The sequence below is a fragment of the Cricetulus griseus genome, chromosome 3, assembly GCF_003668045.3.
Source record: "Cricetulus griseus strain 17A/GY chromosome 3, alternate assembly CriGri-PICRH-1.0, whole genome shotgun sequence".
Classification (NCBI taxonomy): Eukaryota; Metazoa; Chordata; class Mammalia; order Rodentia; family Cricetidae; genus Cricetulus; species Cricetulus griseus.
Window position 1 is genome coordinate 196,557,940 of NC_048596.1, and position 23,773 is coordinate 196,581,712.

The 23,773-nt window shown below is 44.5% G+C and overlaps 1 protein-coding gene across 3 annotated transcripts in view; it reads left to right on the forward strand.

Annotated features, from left to right (window-relative positions):
* The first annotated feature begins 378 nt into the window (after nt 1-378).
* Usp10 (ubiquitin specific peptidase 10) overlaps nt 379-23,773 on the forward strand; it is a 43,003-nt gene continuing 19,608 nt past the window's right edge. The window contains exons 1-4 of one of the 3 annotated variants that reach the window (XM_027410742.2): nt 554-684; nt 11,004-11,038; nt 18,609-18,677; nt 22,940-22,997. In XM_027410742.2, coding sequence (XP_027266543.1) covers nt 11,012-11,038; nt 18,609-18,677; nt 22,940-22,997 — 154 coding nt within the window. In that variant the 5' untranslated portion in view covers nt 554-684; nt 11,004-11,011. Of the gene's footprint in view, nt 685-11,003; nt 11,039-18,608; nt 18,678-22,939; nt 22,998-23,773 lie in introns of all 3 variants that reach the window. The other 2 variants (XM_027410741.2, XM_027410743.1) reach the window with 2 other exon arrangements.

The window sequence follows — 23,773 nt, forward strand, 5'->3', positions numbered from 1 at the left end:
TCTTTTTAAAAATAAATTAACTAGTTTATTTTCATTTTGTGTGAGCCCCTGTGTGTGTCAGAGGACAACTCTTTGGAGTCTGTTTTCCCTTTCTGCCATGTGTATCCCAAGGATGGTACTCTGTCGTCAAGGGTAAAGGAGGCGGGCTCCATTACCCGCTGAGTCATCTCAGTGGCTCCTTCAGCGTTTATTCCTTTGCTTTACAAACAAAAACAATTTTTTTCCCCCAGTGGCAGGCAAAGCTAGTGGAGGGACTGAAGAGCGAAGAAACGAATGAATGAACGGTCAGAAGAGCGCGCTCCATAGGTAAAGGATCCGTGGGGATCTCCTGTGGGGATTCTCAGGGCCGACCTTGGGCAGCCGATGCGCAGCTGATGCCGGCACTCCTCCACGGTGCAGCCTGAGGGTGCGTGGCCACCTCCATCAACACGCCCTAGCCAGAAGCGGCCGCCCTCCACGCGCCGCGGGCGGAAGGGTCGCCGGCCGGGGCGCACGCCCACCTGTCGCGCGCAGGCGCATAAATACGCCTGCTCTCCCGCGGCACGGCCAGTGCGCAGGCGCGGCGGCCGATGCGAGTGTGTCTGTGCGGCGAGAAGATGGCGGCGACGGGGGACGCGGCGTGAGGAGCCGGAGCAGTGCCGAGCCTCATTGAGACGGGCCGCCATGGCCCTCCACAACCCGCAGGTAGCGAGGGCTGCGTCCAGGGCGGGAGGTCTGGGCTGCGGGAAGACCTCGGGACGGCGAACGCGAGTTGCGCGGTGGGCCGGCGGTGGGGGAGGCGCCGGCACGCTGCCGGCCTAGGCCCGCGCCGCGCCCCTTATCGCCGCGCGCCCCAGCGCCAGAGGCCGCCCGAACTGCCCCGAGAGCGCCCGAGCAGCCTCGAGAGCGCCGAGGCCGCAGGGAAGGCCTCCCGCGTGCTCCGCCGGCAGCCGAGGGGTCCCGGGCGACGCTCTGGCCCAGCGGCTCAGGTGGTGCTGTACGGCGCCGCAGGGACCCGGCCCTCGCCTCCAGAATAGTGTTGTAAAGAAAACTGGGAACCACTGGGGTGGCACACTCTGTCTCGCCCGGGACTGACACCTTTTGCACGGAGCCCGGGCTGGGTTGGGGCTCCGCAGGCCGGAGCGCCTGCTGCGCCTTGCTCTCTGTGCGGGTCCGTGCGGGGAGCTGCTCCCTCAGACCCCCTGATAAGACGCACTTGGGAGAAATGAGAAGTCGTCAGCACGTGGTGCTGCTTCTCCGGGCTGCTTTGAGCCCGGCGTTTGTTGAGGTCGGAGACCTAGACTAGAAATTGGCTCATCCGAATGATTTTTTTTTTTTTTTTTCTGCCAGGCTGAGAAATAAAGTGACTCTTGGGAAACTGGTGGGGAGTAAAATCTCAGCCTTTCCGAGGCTGGTGGATGGGTCTGTATACATGCGGACGAGGTCGATCTGGTTACACACATTTGGAAAACACACATAGGGTTCTCTCTAGTCCAGGCTGGTCTCGTTTTTTGAGACAGGATTTTTTTTTTTTTTTTGAGCCTGTCCTGGAACTTGCTCTGTAGACCAGGTTGGCCTTGAATTTACGGAGATCCACCTGCCTCTGCCTCCGGAGTGCTGGGATTAAAGGCGTGCACCAACCAACGCCCTGCCCCAGGTTGTTCTCTAACTTGAATTTTTTCTGCCTCAGCCTGGTGGGGTTGGGTTGGGATTTTAAAAGGTTATTTTAATAACTGTTTCAATGAAGTACGATGTGGGATTTAAACCACAAAACTTTTTTTTTGAGGCAGGGTTTCTCTGTAGCTTTGGAACCTATCCTGGAACTTCCTCCGTAGACCAGGTTGGCCTTGAACATACAGAGATCCACCTGCCTCTACCTTCCAAGTGCTGGGATTAAAGGCATGCACCACCACCTCTGGGTTATTGTCCTGTTTGTTAGTTTATTTATTTGGTTTTTCGAGACAGGGTTTCTCTGTGTAGCTTTGGAGCCTATCCTGGCACTCCCGCTGGAGACCAGGCTGACCTCGAACGCCTGCCTCTGCCTCCCGAGTGCTGGGATTAAAGGCGTGTGCCACCAATGCCCCGCCTATTATCCTGTTTTAAATGAAAGGTTAGATCTTAGAAACTGCTGTTCTATTCAATATGTGATGTTTTTTAGATCAAATCAGAACTTTGCCTGTTTGACCTTTTCCCTCCTTTTGTAAATTTACCTTTGTATTTGGTGTAGTTCTTTGAAATAGGATGGGAATTCTCAATAATATTTTTGACAAGTATGTCATTCAGAGTTTTTATTAGTTTTTAAGTTGTAAACAGATCTTCATTATACAGCTTGGAATTCATTGCCTGCCTCTGCTTTCAAGGTGCTAGGAGTTGGGCACACAGTCACACCTGCCTCTTCAAGCCCCCCCCCTTTTTCAAATGTGAATTAATGCTTTGCTTGCATGCATGTGTCTTCCTGATGCCTTATGAAGTGAGAAAAGAGGGCTTTGGATCCCTTGGAACTAGAATAAGAATGGTTGTTAGGCTCTGTTTGATTGCTGGGAATGCAACCTGAGTTCTCTGCTATAGCAACTGCTTTGAATCCTGGAGTCACTTGTCTTTCCCCTAGGAGGTTTTAGGAGATTTCAGGCTTTTACTCAACTTAAATATGCCTTTACTCTCAGCACTTGGGAGGCAGAATCAAGCAGAGCTCTGTGAGTTCCAGAATGCCAGAGCACAAAACAAACAAAAGAAAATCTTAGTTGACTGTCATGTTTTTACTTGGGAATTAGTCTGTAGGATTCATTCTGAACTAAGCTGTAGTGTAATGCTTTCTTTGTAATTTTGAGATGAACAAAGCATGTTTAAACATAATTCACTTTCTCAATCACCAGTAGCAGTGTTAAGTTAATGGAAGTGCTAGTGATGCTTTGTAAGCTTGTCCTGGCCTTTGTGTTTTGCAGCACAACAACATATGCACATCTTCAGGACTCAGACTGGCAGATCTACCTAAACATAAATGTTAGCAGTACCTTAGGTTGTCTAGTGGCAGAAAGGAGAAAAGGTGATATAGTTTGAGTGCTGTTTTAGTTTTAAAAGAATAGTAGTGGAATAGTTGTGTAAGGTTGAGCATATCTGTAACCCCAGGATGGGAGAGGTGGAGGCAGGAGGATCAGGAGTCCAAGGTTAGCCTCAGGTTACACAGCAAGTTTCAGGCCAGCTGGACTGTATGAGTCCTTGACATAAAAAAAGAAAAAACAAAACAGGATTTCACTATTGAATCTGTCTTGCTCTGAGAATTTTAACCATTCATTCATTCATTCATTCATTCCTGGCATTTTACCATGTGCCGCCCTCGATGATATGCAAACTGGGTGTTTTTTGTTTAGATGTTTCTGGAGACTGGGTCAATGTGTAGTCTAGGTTAGCTTTAGACTATTTACCTGCCTCACTCTTTCAAGGACTGGGATTTTAGCAGGGAGCCTCCATATTCTTTGCTATTTTTTGAAACACAGTTTCTCTGCGTAGATTTGGAGCCTATCCTGGTTCTGTAGACCAGGCTGGCCTCAAACTCACAGAGATCCGCCTGCCTCTGCCTCCCAAGTGCTGGAGTTAAAGGCGTGTCCCACTAACGCCCAGCCAAGCCTCCATATTCTAATTCTCTAGGTTTTTGTTGAAGTAGCTTCCACAAGTTCAGCTAAGGGTCAGTTTTCTGTGGACTTGTAGAGGTTAATAGGTTAACTCTTTCATATAGATTGTAGTTGTTTCCATGTTTTGAACTGTGTGTTTGAACCTTGTTCTGTGGACTGAAGGACAACAGTAAAGAACTTGGAAACATTGTGTGTAGGGTGTGCTGCTGTCCACCAGCTGAACCAGTTCAGAGGAGGAGCTAGCTCTCACATGAAGTTGGAAGTGAATCTGGCATGTGTGCTGTCAGAACTGGCTCAGTAAGCTGAGGGGATTAATTTGAAGCTACCAGCATGCCTTGTACTTAAAGGTCGATGTTGATTCCATGAGCTGTTGGTTTCTGTTCTTCACAGACCCCCACATCTTTTCATGCTGGAATTTCTTGGGTGTAGTTTATAGCACATGGCAGTGTTAAACTGTCATGGAAGTGCTTTTGTAACTGACAGCTGGATTAGGGTAAGTTTGTTGTTGTTGTTGTTTGGTTTTTTTTTGGGGGGGGGAACCGGATTTCTCTCTAGCTTTGTTATCTGTCCTGGAACTTCTTTGAGGACCTGGCTGGACTTGAATACAGAGATCTGCCTGCCTCTGCCTCCCAGGTGCTGGAAATAAAGGTGTGTGTCACTACTGCCCGGCTGGGGTAATTCTTAAAAGGAGATATATAGATATAGATGTTTAGATGCAGTGTTTCATTGTGTAGCCCATAATCCTGTGGAACTCATTATTCAGCAGTGGTAGTTTCAGACTTGAGACTTTTAGAACTCCTACTTCAGTCTCCTGAGCTACCTCACTCTGAGATTAGAATCAGAATCTTACTGGGAGTATGCAACAGAAATAACAGTTTTGAAGTGGTCATGGGGTATTTGAAGGTTTTTTTTTTGCATAACAAAAGTAAAACATTCTAGTCTTGAGACTGTATATGCTATAAGTCCAGGAGCTGGTAGTCTTCTGAGTGCATATTGCTGTGTTTTGGGCCTCACCCTCTTGTCCTTGTTGGGAACTCGGCACAGAAAGTCAGTGGACAGACTGGATTCTGGATTCTTTCTTCTCTAGGGCTAACATTAGAATTAGGTATTTCAGTGGATGTTATTTGGAAGTAGTATGTTTTGAGCAGTGGTGCACACAAGGAAAACATGAATTGAAAGGAGAAACATATATGCCATAATTTGGTGACTGCCTCATTCATGCAGGCTGGATTGTCAATGGAGACAGCTGTCATTTCCACTTGGATGAGGTACATCGAGTCATTTTTAGTTTTGCAAATTACAGGTGTGTTAGTACTGGGCAATGCCTCAAGTTCTCAGGGCACACTAGATGTGGCTGGGGACACTTCTCACTGATAATTTGCCAAAGTATGGGAAATGGTTAATAGAACTTGCTTTTGAATTTGTAGTTAGGCTAGTGATTGCCTAACTAGGCTAGTTGATTGCCATCAACGGTACACATGAAGAGTCACTGCAGAGCTACACATGCATCTGCAGTGGAATTTGCTGGCCATGGGATGTTGGATTAGTGTCATTTGTCTCTTAGTGCCACTTCAGCAGGGCACTATTCATTTCTAAGACTTGCATGTGCTTGAACTGCAGTTTTTCTGTCTGTGGAAGTGACCTCCTAAAAGGCCTTGTGTGAGTATCCTGTTGGGACAGGCTGGATTAAGAACTAGTGTTGGGGGCTCGAGAAATGGCTCTGGTTAAGAGTATTTCTTGCTCTTGTAGAGGACCTGGGTTTGATCCCACACGATGGCTCACATTGTTGCTTGTAACTCCAGTTATTTGCTACCCTTTTCTGGCATTCTCGATACTGAATGCACACAATACCCAGACATGCATGCAAGCAAAACACCCATATTCACAAAATTAAAACAAATAATTGGGTGGTGTGAGTTACCCCAGCACATGGGAGGCTGAGCATGTTTGGGAAGTTGAGGCCAATCTGGGCTACATAGCAAAATCCTGCCTGAAAAAAAAACCCAAAATGAACATAAATTGGAACATAAAGGTAGCCTACCCATATGGCATATTTATTTGTTTCAAAGATCAGAAAATGTGTAATTTATAGTAAATTTGAGTGTGGCTCTTCAGATTATAAATGTTCATGAACTGGTTCTTAGTGTTGAGAAATTCACTGGCAGTGATCCAGTTTTCTTTGGAAGACCTAGGAAATCAGAAGCTGCCCACTCCTGTTCTGCTCATCTTAACACCTATTATCTATCTCAATTACTCTCTCCTGGGAACAGAGCAGGTGAGCTGTTGGGATGGAATAGGGATTTGGGACTGGTATCAGAAGACTCAAGGACCTCTTCCTGGAACTTGAGGATGTACAGGATACATGGGAATGGGCTGCTCCCTGTGTGTAGGTGCATGCCCAGGTGCATGTGGAGACCAGAGAATGGCTCTTAGTGCTTTGAGGCAGGGTCTCACTAAAGCTAAAGCTTTTGTTTCATCTAGCAGGCTCTGGGATCTGCCTGTCTAGACCTCCCCAACGCTGGGTTGACTTTTGGATCCTTAGGGCCCTATTTTACGGGGCTGTGTCTGCATCTTTGAGGGCAGTCATCTTGATGATCTAGTCTACTCTGATCATCTGAGTCTCACAAGCATTAAAAATTTTGGGAGGTTGATATATTACTGGATCCTTCTTTTTTCCAGAAAAGTAGGTGTGTGTGTGTGTGTGTGTGTGTGTGTGTGTGTGTGTGTGTGTGTGTGTGTGTGTGAGTGAGAGAGACAGACAGACAGACAGACAGACAGACAGACAGACACTGACAGACAGAGACTGACTTTATTTTTGGTTTTTTTCGAGACAGGGTTTCTCTGTGCAGCTTTGGAGACAATCCTGGAACTAGCTCTTGTAGACCAGGCTGGTCTTGAACTCACAGAGATCCGCCTGCCTCTGCCTCCCGAGTGCTGGGATTACAGGTGTGCGCCACCACCGCCTGGCAAGTTTATTTTTCTTAAAAAACAAACAAACAAACAAAAAAACAGAACACCACCACCTGGCCCTAGACTGACTTTAAATGTAGCCAAGGCTACCTTCAAAGTTGCCATTTAGCCACATAGCAATGGATGACACTTGTTTCTACCTCCCCAGTGCTGGAGGTCACAGTAATGTGCTACCAGTGCCAGTTTATGTGATGCTGGGGATCCAAGAGATTTACTGTGACATCCACTGTGAAGAAATGCAGGTGTCAGTTGGCATCTAAGTGCTCCATAAGGACTAGACTCAGAGCTGGACAGTGGCAGTATATAGCTTTAATCCCAGAGTTTGGGATGCAGAGGTTGGCTGATCTCTGAGGTGGAGGTTAGCTAGCCTGGTCTACAGAGTTCTAGGACAGCCAAAGCTACTTAGAGAAACCCTCCCTGTCCTAAAACAACAAGCCAAACAACTGAATTCAGTAGAAGAGTACTAAGCTTGCAACAATGGCCATGCTGTAGGTCAGTTTCAGTGGGTAACCTTGGTGGGGTTAAAAGAAGCTGCCTGGTAAAGAACCCTGAACTTACTTAATTGGGTGTTTTGGCTGGGTGTGGACATGGTTGATACAGCTCTGTGTAAGACAAGTCTTGGCTGTGTCACAGCTGCTGGCTGGGAGCTTGTAGCAATCATGTCTTAGTCTCCTGAGTGTTGTGATTAGAGGTGTACACTATGCCCTGAAAAATTCATTTTTATCTCTTAAAATACAGAGTAAGGCTGAAGCAATATATGGATTATGTTTTGCAAGCCATGGACCTTGTCACCTAGTCTGCCAAAGAACATTTAATGGAATCCATTAGAAAACCTGCAATCACTTTTCATAAAAGATCTGAGGCTACACCAATGGGGCTCTCACACTAACACACTAGTGCCCTTGGAGGGACAGAAACTGTTCACCTTGATAACATTGCTTTTATCTTAGTGTTGTCTGGACCCATTAGCTTATGAATTTATTGGTATTCTAGCAGCTGTCAAGAGGCTTTCTAGCATTTATTTCTTTTCGTCTTCTGCATTTAGTCTGTTTTAGGAAGCTGTATCAGAAGTCAAGCCAGGGCATCTCTTCTATGTATTTGGGGGTACATATGTATAAGCCAGAGAACAACTCTGTTGGTTCAGATCTCTGTCTACTTCTATGTGGGTTTTAGAGATAGAACTCAGTATGTGGGTTCTAGAGGTGGATCCCACCCCCCCTTTTAAATTTATTTCTATTTTATGTGCATTGATGTTTTGCATGTATGTCTATGAGGATACTGGGATCCTCTGGAACGTGAGCTATGCTCTTAACTGCTGAGACACCTTTCCAGCCCCCCATGCCCCCTTTTAAAAGAAACTGTCTCGACCCCCCCCCCCATTGGAATTTAAATATTTTTTTCTGAGATGGAACAAGTACTACCATCCATCCTAGCCCATATCTTGATATATTTAAACTTTTTTCTTTTTCGAGACAGAGTTTCTCTGTAGCCCTGGCTGTCCTAGAACTCTGTAGACCAGACTGGTCTCAAACACAAACCTGCCTCTGCCTCCTGAATGCTGAGATTAAAAAGTGGTCTGCCATCACCACTGACTTTATTTTTTTAAAGAATAGTTTTAGGATCACAACAAAATTGAAGATAGACATCTCACATACCATTCTTATGGTATTTTAAGTAGTGTTTCCCTTTAGGTGGCTGCCAAGGCCATCTCTACTTAAGAGCCAAATTAGGCTTCCTGGTAGGTTGGTGAAAAGGAACATACAGCACAACACTGAGCTTTGAAGGGGCATAGCAGTGGCTAAGCACTGTGGTTTGTGTGGTCCTAGGTGGATCTATGTGGCCTTTGTCAGCTGTCACATAGTTATCACTATTCCACACACACCACAGAAGAGAGGCAGGGCTCTAGTTCAGGAGGCTGATAAGCCAGGAATTCAGGGGACTTACTAGAACAGGTCTTTGGCCTTCTAGTCTGTTTTCCTTTTTTTTTTTTTTCCTTCGGTTTCTCTGTAGTTTTGGAGCCTATCCTGGCACCAGCTCCGGAGACCAGGCTGGCCTCGAACTCAGAGATCTTCCTGCCTCTGCCTCCCCAGTGCTGAGATTTAAGGCATGCGCCACCAACACCCGGCTGATTAGACAGTTTTTTGTTTTCTGTTTTTGGGGCAGGGTCTCTGAGTTGGAAGTCTGGACAACTCACTGGGTTTGGAATGGGTGTGTGTGTGTGTGTGTGTGTGTGTGTGTTAGTTAAATAAAGGTACCTTCCCATTTTGGGATTGCACATTAAGATTGTAGTATGCCATATATTGGAACAAACAATTTAGAAACTATTCTGAAAACATTCAGTAAATTTTTTATGTATTGTGGGTGTTGTATGTACACATACAACATGTGCCTGGTGCCCAGGGAGGCAAGAGAGGGCATGTATTCCTTGGAACTGGAGCTACAGATGGTCGTGAATCACCATGTTGTGGGTGCTGGGAATTGAAGCAGGGTCTTCCGGAAAAAGTAGCCAGTGCTCTTAACAGATGAACCACTTCTCCAGCCCCACATTCCACTTTTAGTCTAGTGTTCTAGCTTGATATTGTAAAAAGAGGTAGTTCTCAGTTAGGTTCTTGTTGGTCCATTACTCTACTAGGACAGAGCATTCTTTGGAGAGAGTAGTAGTAGGTCATCTAAGTGGTTAACGAGGAATCTGCTAATTAACCTGAAAGATTGTTCTTTTCTTCTTAAGCATTTTTCCTTTTGCTTTTATTTTATATGTATGGGTCTTTTCGCTTGCATGTATGTCTGCACCACATGCATACAGTACTGGTGGAGGCCAGAAGAGCGTGATAGCATGGGACTGAGTTACAGGTGGTGGTGAGCCACTGTGTGGGTCCTGGGACTCAACCCCAGTTAGTATTTGGGAAGAGTATCCATTGTTCTTAACTGCTGATCCATCTTTCCGGCTCTTTAACTTGAAATGTTTTCTGTTTTCTCCACAGTTACCTATCAGTGTGTTGCAGTGGCCAGATAAACAAAACATTCCTTACTCTCCAACTCCCGATTTTTTTTTTTTTTCCTGACTGGTACATTTACTTCTGATTTTAATAAAATACAAAACTAGGTCTTTTGTATTAGTTCCCGAGTCTCCCTTCTACTCCACTACATATCTCTGGCTGTCCTAGAACTCACTCTGTAGACCAGGCTGGCCTCGAACTCGGATGCAAAGCCAGTGGTGGCAGAGCATGCATCTAATCCCAGCAGGCCAGCATGGTCTACAGAGTGAGTTCCAGGACAACCAGGGGCTACTGGGGGCGGGGAAAGGGGAGGGTAAATGAAGAAACTCACTCCTCACAGAGGTGCACCTGCCTTTGCCTCATGTGCCTAGGATTAAAGGCTTGTGCCACCAGGCCTTACCAGTCTAGGGTGGGTGTTAATGTCAATAAAAACATAGACTTGTCCCTTCAGTGCTAGTGCAGTAGGTGGAACTGTGGCCCTGCGGAGCATAATCATAGATGTTACCCAAAGCCTCCCCTTTTCCCTTGCCTTCCCATTAGCTGCCTTGTTTCCTAGTTTCCCTTCCTTTACATCCTTGGTACATATATCTATAATGCCAAGGATCCATGGATGAGTGAGAACTGTGACTGAGACCAGTTTTATATGATCTCCAGCAGTGTCCATTTTCATGCAAATGGCATAGATTTGTTCTTCCTCATAATTGAAGGATGTCCATTGTGCATGTACACATTTTCTCTATTCCTTCTGTTACTGGACACCTCGGTTGGTTTCAATGTCAGGGACTCTTCTAGCCTAAGGTAGCTTTGAACTGTGCCTGAGAATGGCCTTGATCTTTTGATCCCTCTTTTATAGTGCTGGGATCATGGGTGTGGGTAGCCATGCCCTGTTCTATAGTGCTGAGGATAGAACCCAGGCTTTCTTACACTCTATCCATTGGCTATATTCTCAGCCCTGTTGATACAGATCATAGCTCAGGCTGACCTTGAACTCTAGATCCTAATTGTCTCACTTCCTAAATGTGTCACCATATCAGCCATATTTGCCTTTTCTTTTCTTTTCTTTTTTTTTTTTTTTTTTTGAGAGAGGGTCTTTATGTAGTCCTGGCTGTACTGGAACTATATAGATCAGGCTAGCCTTGACCTCACAAAGCTCCTCCTGTCTGCTGGGATTAAAGGCCTGCACCACCACTCACAGATCTTTGAGGGTTTTTTTTGTTGTTGTGGTTTTTGTTTGTTTTGTTTTGTTTTGTTTTGAGACAGGGTTTCTCTGTGGCTTTGGAGGCTGTCCTGAAACAAGCTCTTGTAGACCTGGCTGGTCTCGAACTCACAGAGATCTGCCTGCCTCTGCCTCCCAAGTGCTGGGATTAAAGGCATATGCCACCACTGCCCTCTTTGTGTTTTTAAGATGCTCTTTCTCTTGTTTCTTCAGGCCAGGTGATGAGCGGTAATCACGTCATGATGCAGGTATTGTGTCATATTCTTCCTGTAGTCCTGACAAGTGCATTTGTGCCAGTTAGTGAGCATGCCAGTTCCTTTGCTGGCATGTCTTGAGCTAGTGCAGTTGTCCCTGAAACCTTAGGACCTTGTCCTTCCCAGTTAGAGCTCTTTAGTTGTCCACTTGTCTAAAACTTTGGTTCCCTCCCTACTCTATTTTCTGTTGGCCTGTTTTCTGTGTCTTTCTGACACCCCCTCCCCCCCAGCTGTGGGCTGGCTCTGTCCCCAGCATTTACAACATTTGAATACCATAGATTTGATATGGGTGCTTTGTGCTCATTCATTTTCTGCTCTGTAAACCCAGGGTAAAGACTTTTGCTTGTTCCCCACTATGTCTAGGAGTCTATAGCATAGAAAATGCTCAGTTAGTATGGGTAGATTAATCAGTGGAAGGTATACTGCAGGTAATGCTTTTGAAGCACAGAGTCAATAATGGGAAAGGTGTAAGTCAGCTAGCTATTAATATCTAAAATGAAGAATGCTGCCCTAAAAGGATGTGGGACAATATTCAGAAAGGAATGCTGAGAGAATAGTTAACAGAAGTAATTTCTATAGTGTCAAGAGGGACCCCAGAGGGACCCAAGAGAAAGTCCAGCCTGCATAGTTTGTGTGGCCGTAGGAGTGTGGAGAGATGTGGGGCGGGGGTCTGGGTGCACAGTGAGTCTGGACACCTTGAGGGTACTTGTAGATTCACTGACCATCCTGGGAAGATCTTTTCCAGGGAACCACATGCACACTGTTGGGAGAAAACACCGGGCATATGAAGATTGACACAAGTTCTTATAGCGATCTAGTGAAGTACCAAAAGGCCCACAGTGTGGGAAGTGAAGGCTCCCCTGCAGAGGACCTGGTAGCCTTGTAGCAGTGGTTATGTGCTGCAGCAGTGTGTGTATGTGTGTCTGGGGGGAGGGGGGGAGAGGGAGAGAATATCAAGCTGGCATGAAACTTGTCAATTCTTTCAAACCCCTTTTTTACAAGTAGAGGTAAAGGACATGAGCCAGTATACTTTTTCTTTGTTAATAATCAGTATGGCTCAAAGATTCCATCTGTCAGTTCATCCATCCATTGAATAAGTGGGCCAATTAACTAAACAAAGAAGTGGGAGGCATAGGCAGACAGATCTCTGAGTTTGAGGCCAGCCTGGTCTACAAAGCTACACAGGGATCCACTGTCTAAAAAACAAACAAGTAACTCCTTACCTTCCTGTTTTCTGTTTTGTTTTTCCCACTCTGCTAAGTCAGGGACTGATAGTGACAGAGCTTTCTCTTAGACGCTGGGATTGCCGCCATTCAGAGATTCTGAATTCAAGCAAGCCAGAGATTCTGAATTCAAACAGCCCAGGGTGTTTAAAAACTGGAGTGAGGGCTAGAGACACCCCCCTCATACCCCCAGTGTGCTGCAACTGTAAAAGGAAGCAGCACTGATGGCTAATTGGATCTTTCCTTATTATGTATACAACACTCTGTTTCCATGTATATCTGCACACCAGAAGAGGTCACCAGATCTCATAACAGATGGTTGTAAGCCACCATGTGGTTGCTGGGAATTGAACTCAGGACCTCTGAAAGAGAAGCTGGTGCTCTTAACCTCTGAGCCATCTCTACAGCCCCACAGCCAGTGATCTTAACCTCTGAGCCTGCACTGTAACTAAAAATTTTTTGGGGGGCGGGATTTGGGACAGGGTTTTTCTGTGTAGCTATGTAACCCTGGCTGTAGCAATTTTTTTTTTTTTTTGCATTTATTTATTTGTACCATGTGGTCAAAGGACAACTCTGGGAGCTAGTTCTCTCCCTCTGCTGGAAAGGTAGGAATTGAACTCAGGTTGTCCAGCTTGGCAGTAAGCAACTCTAACTTGCTGAGCCTAGGGGAGGTTATATATCAACTTCCTTCTTAAAGTGGCAAGAGATGCATATATTTCTTGGGGTGTTTAAATAGATATACCATTAGGGAAGTCAGCAAGCTAGGAGATCAGTTATGGCCTCTGCTTTTCAAGTTTATTGATGTGACTTCCTTCCTTTGTTGTTGAGTGTTTGTTTGGTTCTAGCAATTTCATTTAGTGGAGAATTCAGTTTCTGCTTGTGTAGCTGTGTGTATACTCAACACTGGTGAGGTCTTGGCTGAGGGCTGGGGCAAGGTTTTCAAAGACAGCAGGCCACCACAATGAACTAGTTAACAGCAATGTACTGAGCTACAGTACTGTGCAGTGTGCATGCCCACTGTAACTCCCATACAGTTACAGAATACTTTTATGCCACCCTAAAGTTCTCACCCAGGCAACCGTCTGCTGGTCAGTTATCATCCCTCCACCCTGTCCCAGGAGGATGATTGATAACTGTTTTGTCTTTATATACCTACCTCTTTCCATTTCCCTCTGCTCTTAAGATTGGCTCCAAGGTGAGTGTAGTGGTTAGGAAAATAGTTGGAACTCTTCCCAATTTGTCCATGTTGAATTTGTGAGTAGTTTCATAGTATGCTTTGTGAGCTGCCATTGCTGTTCTATAGAAAGGACTGGGAAGCTGCTGATCCTGGGGTTTTATACATGAATCACGGTTTCTAATTTTGACATTATGTCTGTAGCAAATGGAAGTCCAAGAATATGCAGCTAGCCTGTTTAAAGCCCGACAAAATTTTAGTAGTTGGAATAAAATATGCAAATAAAGTAGACACCAAACTGAAACACTACTACTCTCTCTCCAAAACAAAGCTGTATATGAAAGTGGCTTTGTAATGCTGATGCTTTGTTCCCTTCTGCCCCTGACCCTCTTCCCAGGAAGCAAAGCTGGATTATTGCAGCTCTGACAGGGGAGAAATAAGTGTCTCCCCTGCATTTGTAACTCTCATGAGCCTGCAACTGTGAATGTTGTGATGTCCTGAGTTCTCAGCGTCTGTTTAGATTATCCCCAGTCTCTCATAGTTCACCTGGGATGGGTAGTGCTATATAAATAGCTCTGTCAGTGAGAACAGGTTGGCCTGTAGGTATTAGTATGCAGTTTCCAGGTACATTTTTCCTGTTCTTTTCTCTTTTTGCTTGTTTTGTCTTGTTTGCCATGTTTGAAACACAGGTCAGTCTCACAAATGCCAGGCATACCCCATCCCAGTCCTACCTATGGCTTCTTAATCCTCAGGCCTAGGAGCTCTTCCAGTTGGTGAGAAGTCTGGATTTACCTGACCTAGCTCATCTTTTGCACAAAGAATGGGAAAATTTTGCTCCCTCACAGCATCTGTTGCTTCGAAAGATGGCCCAAACCTACCAGATAGTAGAAAGACTGACCCGAAGCCCTTTGGCCATGTCTTCATAGTTTTTTTGTACTGCAGTGGGAGACTGACTTGTGGCTGCCCCTCTTGGAAACTGAGTATGAACAGCAAAGCATCAGCTGATTTTGTCTCAGAGCTGCCTCTCGAATCACCAGGAACCTTTTCAAAAGGCAAAGAACTTTAATTTGGAGGCAGTGGACATATTCAATTGAATTTCTAGAGATGAAGTCTCTAGAGCTTAGGGCCAGAGAATACTGTTCTCCAGTGCCCCCTAGTGCCACTCAGTAATGGCAGCCCTAAAGTTTCCTTTGCTGGCAGACTCTTATTCATCTATGCAAGTGAACCTGGAGCATCTGCTCAACCTTCTCTGGGAAGAAACTATATCTGAGCAGGATGTCTTTTCTTTGTCTTCTAGTTCTTTTGTTACATTTGTAATTCATGTGTGTCACTCCCTGAAGCTTGGACTCTGCTTTTTGAGGTTTTATCAGCATATTGTAATTTCCTTTTCCTCCTTCCTATAAATGTAAAGTGTTCTTAAGATTTGTTCTATAAGCCACACTCTCTGCAATAGTGGTATAAATGCTTTTCAGAGCGACTCTTCTTTTTTTTTTTTCCATTTATTTTATGTATGTGGATATTTTACCTGCACGTGTGTCTATGTACCATGTGCTCTTTAGAGGTCAAATGAAGGAGTAGAATTCCCTGGAACTGGAGTTACAGATGCTTGTGAGCCAGCCTGTTGGTGCAGGGAATGGATGTTTACCTGGTTACCACTCGGGTATAAATCACTTTAGTTAGGCAGATGTATTTGTGTATCTGGTACATTTGTAGCCCCCACTCCTATTTTTATTTAATGAGTCCCCTGGCCTTTGATAGTGGCTTCCCCAAGAATCAAGGGTTCTGTTACACATCATTACTGCATCCCATCAGAATGATTTTGTGTGGACATATTCACAATGGTGGAGACCATGACCCATTCTCCTGGAGTGGATACTGTGTAACAAGTCTTTTATATTAGTGGTGTAATGGTCTCTTACAAAAACCCATGAAAAGATTTCATTACAGCTGAGGATGTGCTTCATGTGTCTTGATGGAGTTGTCCATTGATAGACATGAACAAGTGGGAAGGGAGTCAGAATGGAGTTCCAGACAGACAGCCCTGGCTGTCCATTTGTCTGTCATTCACTAAATGGTATTTGGTGTCATAGCTGCTAGTTAACAGTTCTCATGGTATTAGATGGATTAATTGTTCTCAACAGGGTGTCCTCTGATGGGTGAAGTGTTCACTCGTGCACAATTGATGCCTATGCAGAGGTAGAATACTGTTCTTTATACCAACATATATTCTCTCTCTCTCTCTCTCTCTCTCTCTCTCTCTCTCTCTCTCTCTCTCTCTCTCTCTCTCTCTCTCTCTCTCTCTCTCTCTCTGTGTGTGTGTCTGTGTGTGTGTCTGTGTGTGTCTGTGTCCCTCCCTCAAACTCACAAAGATCCACCTGCCTCTGCCTCCTGAGTGCTATACCGACATGTTAATTTCTGTTTTGCCTGAGTGTATGTCTGTACCATGTACAGGTGCTGTGGAAACCAGAAGAATGTATTGGGTCCCCTGGAACTTGGGATACAGACAATTGTGTGCCATCAATTTGAATGTTGGGAATTGAACCTAGGTTCTCTTAACTACTGAGGCATTTCTCCAGCTCCTAATTAGTTTCTTGAATAAAACATGATTAAAAAACAAATTTTAGAATTTTAGACAGCCTACTCCACCCCACCCCCAGTGCAACTTACACCTCTATAGATCTCTGTCAGTGAGTTATAGGTCCAGAGGCTCTGTAAACAAAACTATATTTTTATTTCTTGTTACATGATGGGGGCTTCTTTGTTTGGACATACATTGAAGGTTTCTTCCCGTTTGTAACACGCTGTCTTGGTTGGTCTTGAATGCACAGACAGTTGATAGATGACTGACTTTCCAGTGCTGGGATTAAAGGCATGTGCCACTACGTCCAGGTATGAATTTGTAAGAAAAACACTAGAACAGACTCTTTCAAGTGATCCTGGACAAATAATGAACTAAATGAAGGTTCCCAGTGCAGTTCAGAATGGCAGCCATGTAATCTTGTCTCCTCTGTCTCTACTTGTACATCTTTAAAAAAAGATTTTATTAAGTATACAGTCTTCCTCCTACATGTGCCCTGCACGCCAGCAGAGGACACCAGATCTCATTCAGGTGGTTGTTAGCCACCACGTGGTTGCCAGGAATTGAACTCAGGACCTCTGGAAGAGCAGAAGTGCTCTTAACCACTGAGCCATCTCTCCAGCCCTAAGATTGAGATTTTAACAAGGCAGTGGTGGCGCACACCTTTAATCGCAGCATTCAGGAGGTAGAGACAGGTGGATCTCTGAGTTTGAGGCCAGCCTGGTCTACAAAGGTACACAGAGAAACTAAACTAAATTTAAACACACACACACACCAACAAAACAAAACCTATCTGGGCTAGAGAGATGGTTCAGTGGTTAAGAGCAGTGGCTGTTCTTCCAGAGGTCCTGAGTTCAGTTGCCAGCAACCACATGGTGGTTCACAAATCATCTGTAATAAGATTTGATGCCCTTTTCTGGCCTGCAGGCATACACACAGGCAGAACACTGTATTCGAAATAAATAAATCTTCTAAAAAACTTTCATGTATATGAACACATTAGGAAGTGTGTTTAGAAGTGTAATTTAAATAAACATTTCTGGGCTGGGGAGATGGTTCAGTGGGTTGGAACTCTTGCTGTGCCTTCTGGGATCAGCTCCCAGCACTCACACCAGGCATCTCATAAGCCACAAAGATCCAACATGTCAGATTTTATTCTCATCCTACATTGTGAGTCTGCAGTCTTTCTGATTCCTAAGAGGCTCCAAAGGGGGATGAGTTTCATGGATCCTACTTCCGTATCCATCCCTGTCCATCACTGTAGTTCATTTAATGGAAGTTACAAAACAGATGTTAGTAGTGATGACATTGAACCCAGGTCTTTCATTTGCCACCATATCCCTGGTCTCTGAGAATGTTTTATATACTTTGCACACTTTAGTAAAATATTCACAGGATATAATTCGGTGAAAATAAATACCCTCGCATTCTAGGGAAGCTGTCTTGTTGCTGTGTAAATGCATTCTGCCCCTTACTGTGATTCTTCTGTTTCCTTTTTAATCTGCCATACTGAGAGTGATGTTCATATAAGCTTTCCCATGTTGTAAGCAATTGGTTAATGTTGCAGTTGGTAAGAGATTGAGTCCCAAAGCATTTCAAGAGAATATTCCTTGTTGAATCTCAGTGTTTCTACCATTGCCATTAGTCCACAGTCTCCTTGTAGACTTGGTCAAAGATATGTGAGTATTATGTGAAGACAGCTTTGTTTTCAGTGTTTGTTATGGTTTTGGTAGACACAGCCAAATAGCCTCAGGAAATGATCTTCCTAACAGTGGGTTTTTGCATAATAATGAGTATTACTGTAATGCTTAGTTACAGGACCCAGGTTTATAAACATCCCTGTAAGACTTAAAGCTGCAATAGAGCCGAGGACACAGCTTTGCTTGTACATTCACCCTCAGTCCTGAGTTTATTCATAGGTTACTGGCTCCATGCCTGCCTGAATGAATGAATGAAGCATGCATGCATGTATGTATGTAGTGAAAATCCCATGATACTTGTTAGTGGAGGATTTCTTGAAGCTCCTAGGAGCTGGTTGCCATTTGGCAGACTCACAGCTATGCTAGATCCTGTCTGTGAAGGTCTCACCCAGCACTCTGTGAATAGAGGGCATATATATGCCATATGTATCTGAGTCCTGTTCTAGTTCCTGTTTAGAATAAATGACAAGTATTTAAAGATTGTTAGTCAGGATGGCTGACACTTTTCTATGAATTTCCCTGTCCTTTGGCAGGGAGTAATGAAATGGAGGTAGATAATGACGTGACTCAGCACAAAGCTAAATGGAGGTGAAAAGGTGAACCAGGAAGTTTTAACACAGGCAGGAGCCCACATGCTCTGTGACCACACTTGACTTGCTTCAAAATAAGCTTTCTCAATCAACCTTGTTCTTTGACAGTTTACAGAGAAGGTTAGGTGGCGTTTTGTAGCATGTCACAGGAAAATACACCCCTAGGAACGTCAGCTTTTAGCTTGAAGCCCTCACTTCTTACTTGAAAAGGATTTGGTGGAGTCCAGTCCAAGTTTCATTAAAAAAAAAAAAAAGTATGTTTGTATATTGAATGTAATCAAATATTCTTTTGTTTTCAGTATATTTTTGGCGATTTCAGCCCTGATGAATTCAATCAGTTTTTTGTGACTCCCCGCTCTTCAGTTGAGGTAAGAAAAGCTTTTCATACACAAAATATGTGTTGAAATGATTGACAGTTCATTTTTACTTTGAGAATCCTAATGCCCAGATGAGTAGAGACTACACCAGGAGTGTGCTGGGCCCACTTGTTGGCTCTTGGCATTTGCTGTAAACTTATAGTTGCACACACATAGTTGAACCCCTATTTCTTCATCCTGCCTGCCTTTCTCAGAGGTAGTGACTACTGGGGTGGGTAGCACACTCTGTTCACAGAAAATGTCCAGTGCTGTGTGCTTTAAGATCATCCCTTTACAGTTCAAGTCAATGGCTATATTATGCAACTGTATGATTATACATTTGGTTGTTCTATTTTTTGTTTAAAGATTGTTTTATGTGTATGAGTGTTTTGCCTGTTTGTATATGTACCACTTGCATGCATGGTGCTCATGTAGATCAGAACAGAGTACCAGATAACCTGGAACTGGATTTATGGATGGTTATGAACCATGTTGTTGTGTAGAATTAAAATCAGGTCTTAGCAGGAGCACTAAGTGCAGAGCTACCTCTACAGGACCTGCTTTCTGATTTTAATTGCTCAGTAGGTCCATCAAACAACATTGTAGTTTTATTTACTATACTATATTAGTGTGTGTTTATTTATTGAATGTTGTAGGGGCTGCCTGGTTGGGTTAATGGGTTGCTGAGGGAATATGTAATGGTGTCTCTCTTCATGGCCTTCTATCTATTCCATAACCACCCCACCCCCCTTTTGAGACAGGGTCTCACTGTCTAGGACATCATGCTGGCCTTGAATTCACAGAGATCAACTTGTGTCTGTCCCCAACTCTTGCAAGTAAAATGGTATTCCATGGCAATAGTGTAGCTTATGACCTGGCTCTATTCTCTATATGCTGTGGGCTATAAAATTTAGTGAAGTACTTCTGTATCTGAGGTCAAGAACTTGAGGGGGAAATGAGAGAGTGTTATAGTGTAGGTGCTTGTTTAGGGCGCCAGGGAGAAACAAACAGGTGAGTTCTGAGTGTGATCTTAATTAAATATTAATGTTATAAGGATTGCTGGTATTTCTAGAGCTGTGCTCTGGTTTATGAGCAATGGCTTGAAAGTGGTTCTCCCTAGTGGAGAATAGTCAGGAAATTTAGGCAGTGTGTTTGAGCCCCAGTCATTATCTTACTATTGGTGCTTGGAAAGTGTTTATTCCAGGAGATACTCAGATCTTAGTATTAGAAGCAACACACACACATCAAGCATTACTGAATAGATCACCTCTAGCACCATAGCTCAGACTTAGGCACAGGTGGGACCCCCCCCCCCAAAAAAAAAGCTCTCTGTTGTCATTTAAGGATATACCTCTGGCTGTCCTGGAATTCACTCTGTAGACCAGGCTGGCCTTGAACTCAGAGATCCGCCTGCCTCTACCTCCTGAGTGCTGGGATTAAAGACATGTGCCACTGTGCCAGTCTTAGATTAATTTTTTAATTATGTGGTTTGTGTACTTGTATGTACAGTGCCCATGGAAGCCATAGGTGTTGAATTTCTTGGAGCTAGAGTTGTAGGCCGTTGTGAACTGACTGACAGTGGGTCAGTGGGTCTGCTTGCTAGAATAGTAAGCACCTTTAGCTGATGAGTCATGTCTTCAGCCCCCTTAGTTGGTGTCACAGTGACTGGCTTTCAGATTAGGGAGTTGTGTTTCCTGAGGAAGCTTGAGAATGTTTGAGGAAGCTGGAAACATTACCTGGTGTAGCATCCCAGGCTTACATAGTTCCCATAGTAAGCTGGTCCCTACTTTGTCTCCAGCACACTTAAATATTTGTGTGGGAAGTTACATTTTTTGGTTTGATGTGTAAGAGGCAGAATTTTACTTCATAGTCTAGACTGGTCTGAAACTTACTATGTATCTCAAATTGGTCCTGAACTCATGGTGATCCTCCTGCCTCAGATTCTTGACTGCTGGGATTCCAAGTGTGAGCCAACAAGTCATGTACTTTTTGTATTATAACCTGCTTTGGTACATTTGGGTAGTTCTATCCCACTGTGCTTACAACATCTGCTGCTACAAGGGAATGCCTTAACTTAGTTTATTGGGTGGAGGGTGCCACAGGCCTGGACAGCAAAAGTAATCACGTTTTTGCTGTGCTGGAACACATCCTAGCTGCAGTCATTCCATGGTTGTGATTTCCTCAGACTAGCAATCAAAGTCTTTCTGTCTGTCTTTTTGATTTTCTTTTAATTTCTTTTTGGGGAGTGTAGGGGTTTCTCTGTATTGCTTTGGAGCCTGTCCTGGCATTGCTCTGTAGACCAGGCTGGTATCAAACTCACAGAGATTGCCTGCCTCTGCCTCCTGAGTGCTGAACTAAAGGCGTGCTCCACCACCGCCTGGCCCAACTTGCCTAGTTTTCAAAAGTTATTTTGAGCATACACATGTCTCTGACTGTGTGCCCATAGTGCTCTGTGGATATAGAACAACTTGTAGGAGTTTTTTTTTTTTCCTTTTACCATATGGGTCCCAGGGATGGCAGCAATCTGGCAAGCCAGCCTAAAGGAAATAACCCCCCCCCCTTTTTTTTTCCTGCATGTGGTAGTACACATTTTCAATCCCAGCACTCAGGAAACAGAGGCAGGTGGATCTCTGATTGTGTGTTGGGTAGGGGGGTGGAATGTGAGTCCACTTGTGGAGGTCAAACAGAAGACTACTTTGTGGAGTCAGTTGCAGGATATAAACTCAGGTTGCTGGACGTGTGTTCAGCAAACCCTGTTACCGGTGAGCCCTCTCACTGTTCCCAAAAGTAAAATGCTTTAAATACACTAACAGAAAATGATAGTAGGACTGGAGTACAGTGGGTAGAGGTCCTTGCTGCGAAGCTTGATGACCTAGTTCAATCCCTAGGACACATGGTATCATTAGAGAAGTGATACTACCACCACTACCCCAGTTAATAGTAAATGGAATTTTAAAAAGAGGCTTAAATGAATTTGTAATATTGCCACAGATTTTGATGGTGATCAGTTAATTGTTTAGAACTGTTAGCCTGGCTTCAGTTTAGAACTGTTTGCCTGTGTATCAGGGTGCTAAGTACTGGGCTGCCTCTTGGCACTAACTTCTCAGCATTTGGGCTCCTTTCCAGTCACAGTTTTTTTCTTGCTATTTGTCATTACCATCTGGGGGGAGAACCTAGCACTTTACCTTGCCAGGTGGAGTGGTTAAATTTAACCTCTTAACCATTGTATTGGCTGTTGGAGACATGCGCCTAGGAGACTACTAAAACAGCTGACAGTGATGTGAGCACCAGCTAAAAGACCCCAGGCTCTACAGACTGTTGAACTATGTTCTGGACTTTAGTGACCAGACAGAAATGCTGCCGCAGGTTTTCTTTGTCAGTCTCAGAAATCCCTAGCTCTTAAATGTGGAATTGACAGGTTCATAAAATTTCTCTGGTTTTCACAAAGTAGCCAGGTATATGTTTTCTTTTTGCCAAGCAAGAAGAAAGGTGACTTCAAACCATTAATTCAGTTGCATAGAACACTGTAAAGAAGGGAGTCACAGATTCCAGGCCCTTCTCATGGGCCACTTTCTGTGCCCAGAGCCCTGGCTCCACATCTGCCAGCTGTATTGCTGTTTGCCACTCAAGAAGAGAGATTTTCTACCAGTGGATGGACAGCACAGGGTCTGGACTCATCACTGACTGAAATCCTGTGGGAGGGAGGATAGAGAGAAGGAGGGTGTGTTTCACTATAGCCTGTACGGTTACCATTAGGAGTGCATTGTAACAATAACCAAGGGGCCCGAGCCCTGCTGTCACATGGACGCTTTCTGCCAGGCCGCCCAAGTTCCGCCCACCGCCATGTTAAGTTCCCAAGTAACACACAGAGACAAATGTTGCTTGGTTAATGACTAGGATTTCTCATCTGCTAGCTCAGTCTTAATTATCACAAATCTATATATTTTATAAGACATATAAAAGCATCATGTCTTCTGGGGCTCACATGGTGACTCTGCACTTTCTCCTACCTTCCCCAGAATCCTCCTTGACTTCTAGTCCCACCTATGTTGTTTTCCTATTGGCCAACAGTGCTTTATTTATCAACCAACAAGACAGTCATATTACACAGAAGGACCTCCCCCATCAGTGCATTTTCAGTTTTCCAGTCTCATTTTCAGTGTATTTAGTAATGCTAAATAATTGAAAGCATTCCTAAACTGTTGGATTCAGATTTTTGGAAAAGTGATGTTTATGCAGTGGCTTATGTTAAGTTTTTCTGATTTCTTGTGCAGCTTCCTCCATACAGTGGGACTCTATGTGGCATCCAGACTGAAGATGAACTACCAGATGGTAAGCTGGGTCATATGCTAGGTGCGCATGAAACCTGCCAACATTTCCTCCCTTGGTTCATACCTGTTTTTTTTTTCCCCATTTGTTTGTGGGGTGGGCTGTGAGGTCAACTTCCTGAAATAGGGTCCTATTCTACTTTGATATGGGTTCTGGGGATTGGACAAAGGTCCAGGCTTGCTGAGCTGGTTTCCTGGTCCTATCTTCTCTGTAGCCCAGCAGGCTTAGATTTGTGATCTAGCTTAGCCTAGAAGCTGAGGAGGCAGGCCTGCAGTACCAGGCCAACAATTCAAGCAGAGCTTGAAGCTTCTGCTGTGAACTGCAGCTCACTCAACTACCAAGTCACTCTGACAGATTTTTTTTCAAGTTTGTTCTGTGTTCCAGAGCACTGAGCATGGTAAGTTCTGGTTAGGAGAGAGGTGTGCCTATCTATCGCTCCAGCCAACCCTGGTGTTGTATGTGTGTCACTCTGCTTGGATTTGCTCAATCCTCCTTGGGTCCTTGGGTCCTTCTGGCAGTGAGCCTTGGTGTTGTCAGCTGAGGGCCCAGGGAACTGTTGTAGCATTAGGTGTTTGTGTCCTATCTTTTCCATTCCTGGGCATTTAGGTAACATTCTCATGTCCTGCTCTGCTCCAGCATGAGCTCTGGCTGATAGCTAAGGGTGGTGTTTTATCAAGGTGCAGTAGTGTTAGTTGCTGAACACTGGTGTTCATACCTTGACTGTGCATTTCTGGCCAGGATCATTACAAGATTCTTGGTTCTAAGAATCTTAAAATAAT